General features: G+C 36.5%; 1 protein-coding gene across 1 annotated transcript in view; it reads right to left on the reverse strand.

Moving 5' to 3' along the window:
* LOC107093885 (mitoferrin-1-like) overlaps nt 1-8528 on the reverse strand; it is a 9672-nt gene continuing 1144 nt past the window's right edge. The window contains exons 2-4 of the mRNA XM_015389209.1: nt 2330-2558; nt 1969-2025; nt 1-1182 (exon numbers count right to left, since the gene is read on the reverse strand). Coding sequence (XP_015244695.1) covers nt 653-1182; nt 1969-2025; nt 2330-2558 — 816 coding nt within the window. The 3' untranslated portion in view covers nt 1-652. The remainder of the gene's footprint in view (nt 1183-1968; nt 2026-2329; nt 2559-8528) is intronic.

Genomic DNA, 8528 nt, shown 5'->3' on the forward strand with positions numbered 1-8528 from the left:
ATGATGTTCTAATTTACTGGGATGCGCCTGTAAGTGGTCCATTAATTGCCCATATACCTCAAAAAGAAAGGCAGAACTGTGCGTGTTTTAATACATCTTGGACCCAAAACAAACCAAATATTTCTAAGTAAAAGAACAAAGATGTGGAATTAGAAATTAAAAAAAAGTTAACGGAGCAGTGTTTGATATTCATGAGGCACTTGTATAAAACATTTCTGTCTTTTCCGCAGAGTGCTGGGAATACAGAATGTTGAAATACGTTTTTATAAACACACCGCAAAATAAACAGGAATGCGTTTTCCTCCACATCCAGAAACACCAAGCTAGAGGAAGTACAAAAAAAAAATAAATAAAAAGTTCCAATAGTACAGAAAACAAACAGTTTCAGACCACTTCATCATGTGTTCACCACATGGAGACATCAGGGAACAGAGTTGTGGCTCAAACGGTCTATTTCAGAATAATTATTCTTGTTGTTTAAAAAGGTTATGCAGCCGTTGCTGGAGTTAAAACAATAGACACAAACCCCGATGATGAAAAGACAACGAGGGGCATTAAACGCCACACCTCCATCTGGTGACATGGTTCAGTTTCTTCCTCACTGCTTCTGACCTTTGGGCTGGAGAGTTTCATCATTTCAGAGAAGCACTCGTTACAGCTGCCCAGATGCCGCCTCTTGTTCCAGCTTCTGCTTTGTCAGGAAGTACTTGAAGAACTCATACACCGACCAGGCGATGGCGGTAGAGGGCATCTGGTATATAACCCGCGCTTGGACCCCTTTGAAGAAAGCAGCCAGACCTCCGAGTCTGTACACCGTCCTGAAAGCATTGGCCATTCCCGACAGGTGGCCGCTGATGTTCACAGAGGTCAGCGCTACATTCTCTTGTGTGTTTAGCAGCGTTTTACAAACGTCTAGTGGAGTGGTTACCGCTGCTGAAACCGCCCCCGCCACAGCGCCGGACACGATGTGGCTCCCCGGGTTGTAGTGCCTGTGAGGGTTCAGCTGCTCCTGCATCAGTTCATAGGTGATGAAGTGGACTGCTTGGAAGGGGATGTTCATGGTCAGCTGAGTGCTGTAGCTGCGGTAGAACGCGCCAACGCCTTCAGTGTGCGTCACTGTCCGAACACAGTCCCAAAGTCCTCGATAGGGAGAGTTGTACATCTGCATCCTCTGTTTTACAACTGGATGAAACAAAAGCTGTGTTATTAGAATTTATTTAGATTAAAGTAACTTAAAAAAAAACAAAAGTGTTGACCATAAAAAATATGTATGTATGTATGTATACCCTTGAATATACTGAAATTTACCTCCACTTCCTTACGTATTCATTGCACTAATCCAAATTAGGTCTGAAACAATAATTAGCTTAATCTGGATAAATCTTTTATTGAAATAATCGCCGACTAATTTAGTTATTGATTTATCTTTAACTGGAGTATAGAGGCTCCAAAACAAGTCTGTACCCGATAGAACAATCCACCTTGAGCAGCATTTATAACAAGATTACAAAAAATATGTAAACATTTTGCATTTAAGATGAAAATGTCTGTCAATATGCTCTATCCAGAACTCCTTAAGTGGAAAAGTTTTAGTTTCACCTGGTTTAATTATGTAAACACTTATTTAAGGAACCTTTGGCTATCTGATTATTAATCAAAAAAAATAATCGACAGATTAATCGATTTGCAAAATAATTTACTACAGTTGGTCCCATAACAATATACTTACAATATTCCCTCTAAAAGTATAGGTCTTATAGATCTTTATATGCAACCTTTCATATCCAAAGAGCCATTTTTTTTCCGCAAATCCGACTAGCTAAAGGTCTTTTAGAGCTGCAAAATATTTCATTATTGTTAAATAAAACACAACCTAGATGTAGATAAATTATGTATTTAATGACCGATCCAATTTGAAATGGTAATACATCGAAGTGGGTCTTTATCATTTAATTGCCATTTTCTTACCTTCAGCTGGATTCATGATGCCATCATGCAGGACGGTGGCCACACTCCCTGCAACGCCTATTAAAACATCAACAGACATTGTTGAGTCTGAATCTGTGACTGAGCTCATAGTTATTCTGATAACAGAAAAATATCAGATAAGGCAGAAATGTATGCAAGCCACAGGCAGCATAACAGCGAATTCTACTAGAACAAATAAAAAAACATTCAAATGGATGGATGCCAGGTTGGATTTTCTCACAGCTGGTAAAAACATGACCTGGCTACTGTAAACTGTACATCGATTTTAATAACTCTACTTTCCCAGAAAGCAGCTGGGGTTATGTTTGCAAGGGCTTTGAGGAGACATGGATGTTCGTACCGTTGGCTATGTGGCTGTTGCCTCCGCTCTGAATGATGTCACTCAGCGAATGCTTCACACGCTCATAGCAGGCAAAGTAGAGTGCATGTGCAGGCCCAGCTCCCATCATAGTGATGTTGAGGCCCCTCAGGGGTCTGAAGATTCCCTCCGTCTTGATGATCCTTTTGAGGGCTTCATAAACACCCTTGTACTGGGCGTTGGGGTCCGGCTGCAGGCTCTGCATCCGTGTCTGAAATAAAATCATGAAATATAAATCCCTTGATAATGATTATTTTATTTCTCTGGGCTGGATTTTATCCTCTAACAGTTTAAGCATCCAACTAATTGTCTTCTCTAATCATTATTAAGAGCTTTAAAGAAAGCGATTCATGATATTTCTAATAAACTGTAGAGCTCTTTAGCTCCTCTACCAGAAGGAGGTCTTGGCATTTGCGAGATCTCTTCTGAGCGGCTATCCCAGGCTGGCTCAAGAGGCTGTGGCAGCTCGTTGTTTAACTCCCACCATGCCAAGTTATATGGACAGCACAAAGCATGTTTTCATTTGCAGGGAGATTTGGGGCTGGCTAAGAAGATTAGCCAAGTTTGTCTTTGTCAGCATGTTCTACTGAGTTTCCTTCCTTTGGTTCGACAATAAAATATCAGTTACGTTTCCTCTGGACAAAGATTTGGCAATTTGAAGACTAATCGTCTGGCAAACTGACTCACTGGATGGGAATTTGGGACTGAAAATGAAGCAAATGATTCTCATCTCCTAATTTGGGGTTAAAAAAGGTCATACAATGATTAAACTGTTCAAATAGGAACAGTTATTAAAAAATACTCTCTTTAACAGTCATCGTTCATGAAGCCTTATTGCTCTTCAGACCACATGAGGTTTTAATCACTAACCTCCCAGATACGGTTATTAAAACATAAGTGTTTTAAAAATGTTTGAAGTTGAGAAATACTACATAAAACCAAACTGAATCACTTTTCAAACATAATATCTTATGACATTCGGTACTTTCATGTACACGATTGCTTTTCCTTAATCCAGTGTTTTTTGTTTTCCAAATGTTACAAATCTCACCCCCCAAAAAACCACAATTGTTTCGTAAAGGAATATGATAAGCTTAAGTAAAAATAAAACAACAATGTCATCATTCTATCATATTAAAAAGAAATGTAAAAAAATAAATAAAATAAAAAACCTGAGGACTTCAGGCACCAAAATTGTTCAACATATACTAATTATTGCAATTATAATAATGCAATCTATAACTTATATTATCTTGATTTTAGGCAGAAATATAAATAAAAACCTTCGGAATCTAATTGCATTTTTTCCTGTGCTTGTTACACAGATGACACCTTTGAGTCGGAGCAGAGAGTGTTGGCTGGTAGCCAAGGTGATCAGGTAGCCCGCCTGAGATCAGCTGCCAAACAGAGATGTCGCTTGTAGTTTACCGACTGTGGTTTTAAATTAGCTTTACCTTCATAAGAGTGATGGGAGGCACTCCTTTGGTTTCCACAGCTTGACTCTCCGTGTTTTTCACAACCGGAAATATTTTCAAGCCACAGAATCGGCCTTTTTCTGCAAGTATGAGAAAAACGTAGCAGCCGTCTTTCAGTCAGCGTCTAGGCGGTGCAGAGCAACCGTAGTGGAAGCGGGTTTCTACTTGACGTTATAATTTGTTATCCTTTTCTAGAATTTTGCATCCAGAAAAATTTATACTTTGTACATTTCAAGATTTTCCAAATTCACTGAGAAACTAAGATAAGATCTAATCAAGACTTTAAGAAAGCATCAGCAGCTAGTTTAAGCATAACCTAAATCAGTAAAAAAAAAAAAAAAAAAAAAAGCACTTAGAGAGCACAGACATTGGCAAAATGCCAAGATTTGTCCCATATTGTGACTTCTGGATCATTACCAAATTGTAATGAACTGTTCCTTGAAATGATGGTCACCTTTGGTAAAACTGTCCTTAAAATCCCTTCGTAAGGTTATAAATAAGGCACAGCATGTGTCTGCAGCCTCTGGTGTCTGTTCTGCTCTCACCTTTATTCACCTTGCTTTTTAATGCTCACTAATGCTTTTTAATGCCCATATATATATATATATATATATATATATATATATATATATATATATATATATATATATATAGCCACTTTTGTTGAAATTAGCATTTTCCCATTCTCTAGCTTTTTCTCTGCCTCAAGCTTCTTTTCCGAACACACAGCTTTACGATCAACCAGAAGCTGTTCTGCACAAATATATCGCAACATACCCCGGTAATATATCTGAGGAAATTGTTTTTATATATTTTTTTTTAAATAAAGCATTTTAAATACGATAATCACATTTAATGAATTTTAACGCCAATTAAGGCCTTGATTTAAAACAACAATGTAATGACTTTCATTATTTTAATGACCTGGATTATGGTGTGGATCATCACCAAAATTGAATGGATTGTTTCTTTAAAAATTTATTAAAATCCTTTCATAACTCTTTATGGCATACACAGACAGAGAAACACACAAACTTGACTAAAAACATAACTATCTTGGCAGAGGTAATAACAGGAAATAAACCCAGTATCCTAGGAGTAATTCTGAAGACAAAAATGTTTTATGTTGATTTTCTTTAAAAACTAAAATCATTCTTTAACTTTACATCTATTTTATTTTCAGTCAACTTAAAAGGAAAAGAATATATAAATTAAAATCAGTTTTTCCAACATGTCACAATCAGCTGACGCAACTAAAAAAAGCAACAAACCAATGTTGCCAATAAACCATAAAGGGGAAACAGGCTGACCCAATACAGCCTATAGCGTCTTATCATTTTAAGCTTGTCTGTTCTGGTAATTTGTCTGTTTACTAATCAATACCACAAAGAAGAAATTACATAACCCACCCTTTCCTGCATGAGGCTGATTCCTAGCGTGTGTGACACTGATAAAACACCCCTCCTAACATTGATGCAGGCTACTCCCCTCTTCTTTGAGACAAACTCCCACTATACTGTTGGTACTTTGGGAGGAACCGACAAATAAAAGCACAAAGGAGGCCTCATCTTAGACAAAGGCAATACTTCATCTAACAAGTGGCTGAATTTATTCAGAATTAAATTAAATGTGTTATGACTTCCTAGAAGAGTTTTCTAGTAATGGAGGAACAATGAGTCTTCTTCATGAGTATAGATCGGATGAAAATAGAAAACTTGGGTAATTCCAGACACTTACGTATCGAGCTGAATGGGCCTTGCTTGTGCACCCATAAGGTGCTTGTGAAAACTTGGAAAAGCTTAGGAGGAAATGACACCAGTGGATTGCGTAATAAAAGATTCTGGGATGATGTGTAAATATTTCAATAAGATAAAAGTAAAGTGGAGGAGTTTACTTTATTTTCACTCATTGATTCTGTCTGACACACAGCAGTGTTACAGTTAAAGAAGACCTAAACAGGCTTTCTGAAACAACACATTGTTAGAGAACAACGGCTAAGCGGAAGAAAAAGGGGGATTGCAGGGGCAAAGTTCACACCAACAGTTGGCAATTTACTTCTTTTAAGCCAATTTTTAACAAGCTTTAAACACCATAGTAATTTCATCACACCTTGAAATGCAGAATTGAGTTATGAAACATTCACCCGCTCTTCAGTCTTACTGAATGACCCAGAAAAGTAAACTCAAAAACCGGGTTTAATTCAATCACTTAATACATACCTTAACAACCTACCTATATGTGGTTCTGATTGGATCTGTGCTACAGTGTTTACACAACAATTAAGCCACACAATTGGTTTATTGAGCTTGAGAAAGAAAGAAAAGAGGAGAAAGAGAAGAGAAAGACAGAAAGAGAGAAAAAAGAAATTTTTTTACACCATTTTAATCATGTAAAGGAATCTCTTGAATCACGATTCAAGAATTATACTTGTAATTTTAGAAAAATATCAGCAATCCTGTCCAACTACTCAACTAAAGCTTTGATAATTTTAGTCCACAATTGTTATTTTATCCAAAACAAAATCCCAATATAGTTTGATGATTGTTGAGTGACTGCATTTTCTGAAAAAAAAAAAAAAAAATCAAAGGATCTTTGAAGAACACATTTAAATATTAAAGTTGCATCCATCTGTGTTCTCCCTCCCCATACTGATTTTAAATGATGTTTTAAGACACAAAGACAAATATCAAACTGCAAAAACTTTGACAGAAGTTATAACTTTGAAGCCAACAGATAATGAACGAAAGATACATCCAAATCTATCTACACAAGTTTTATTAAACACATGTTGTTGGTTGATCGGTTTATATAACACACTTTTGGTCTATTTATATAAACTGTAAAAAAAAATAAATATGAAAAAACTGTTTTGTTTTTTTTTTACTTTAACCGATCAGTCATTAGCGGTGAGATCAATCTGTGAATGATTAGTTATCGCTGGCTCTTTCAAATATCATTAAGCTAAAAGAGAATCAGCTGCCTGAGATACTTAAATGATGGACCCGGGGCTTTAAATGTTATGTGCCTTAAAAATTATAGTTAAATGACAAATGATGCACTCAAAAAGGGCTTTATCGGTTTAATGTTAGCTGCAAATTTGGAGTACAAGAAATGCTTAAAACTCTAAATGTATCGAGATTAATGTTATTTAAATCACTGCAGGTGGTTTAAAGATTGATAACAAATATATCTAATAAAGAATATTAAAATATAAAATTAACCAATTGGATAACATTAGGTGCAAAATTTGAGGTTTTAAATATAGCACAACTTTGCTTAAGGTCAGCACAGACGGATTAATGTTTACTGCCTGAATGCATTTGTCCTTGTTCTCTGATCATCTTCTAAGCTGCAGCAGCTTTGCACCTTTGGAGGGTGTTTTAGTGCTACACTGGATCTTGTTGTAAGGTCACTTACTGTGTCTGTGAGCCACGATAATAAGGATGAACCTAATTCTCAAAGTGAAGTGATCACAAGAAGATTTAGATGGTTTGATCCTCTAATCCTGCACTCCTTAAGTAAAGCTCACATCCTAATGGAGACAAGAGTAAAGTTTGTATATCAGTCCTCTGAGGGCTACTACCAAGCACTCTATGAAAGCAGAGCTAAGGATGCACAGTAATAAGGCAGTATTTACTAGAGGTGAGTATTGGCATGAGTGCTGCGATTCAATACATGTCGCGATACTTGGGTCACGATACGATATTATCACGATATTGCAGTATCACCATATATTGCCATATTTTCTCCAGCTATCAAAAATCAAATGATGAGATAAAACAGCAAGTGCTGTATATTTTCATCAGAAATTGATTAGGTATTATTATCCATGTTGTTTGGGGTTTTCTTCCACTGTGACTGCCTCAAATACAGATTTGGTGCTGTACACACAGGTAAAGGGCTCCACAGCGCTCTCTGCCAGAGTGGTGGTGCAGAGGTAGCCCATTTTCCCATCAATGTTTTATGTAATCATTTTTTTTTTTTGAAAATCGATACTAAGAAGTGAAAGATCGATATTATATTGGGCAGCCGAATATCACGATATATCGACAAAACGATTATTTCCCACACCCCTAGTATTTACCATAAAATAAATGGTGTTGCATTGCTGTGGTTAATGCTTTTCATTCAGAGGATAGTTTGGTATCTATCCTAACAGGACTGACCTTCACTTCGCCTACATAATATCAGAAAAAAACATGGTTCACACTTTTTACTGCACTGCTTCCCTGAGTATGCTTATTTTTTTAACTGTTTATACAGCTTATTTTTACAGGAGAGGATTAGGGCCACTGAAAAAAAAAAATAAAGTTAACTGATTTTTTAATTTTATTTCAGTGTAATATGAGAAAATAAAAGTCAGAATTCTGACTTTAATCTCAGAATTCTGACAGCTAACATGTTAGCATCAAGCTTGTTTTAATCACGTTCTGCTCTTACATTAATTAAATAGCATCACTGGCGACCCCTCTGGCATGTAAAAAGTTGCCTAATGGCATCATTTTCCACCAATCCACAACTCACATCTTTGTCAGTGAAGCTGAGTGCTCCCACATCTCTTCCTTCATGGTGCCCATCTACATTAAGATCCAAAATTCTGAGATTAAATTCAGAATTCTGGGGGGGAAAAAAGGCAGAATTCTAAGAAAAAAATTCAGAATTCTGAGATTTAAGTCAGAATTCTGACTTAAATCTCAGAATTCTGA

Source organism: Cyprinodon variegatus, unplaced genomic scaffold, assembly GCF_000732505.1.
Source record: "Cyprinodon variegatus isolate N-32 unplaced genomic scaffold, C_variegatus-1.0 Scaffold451, whole genome shotgun sequence".
Taxonomy (NCBI): Eukaryota; Metazoa; Chordata; class Actinopteri; order Cyprinodontiformes; family Cyprinodontidae; genus Cyprinodon; species Cyprinodon variegatus.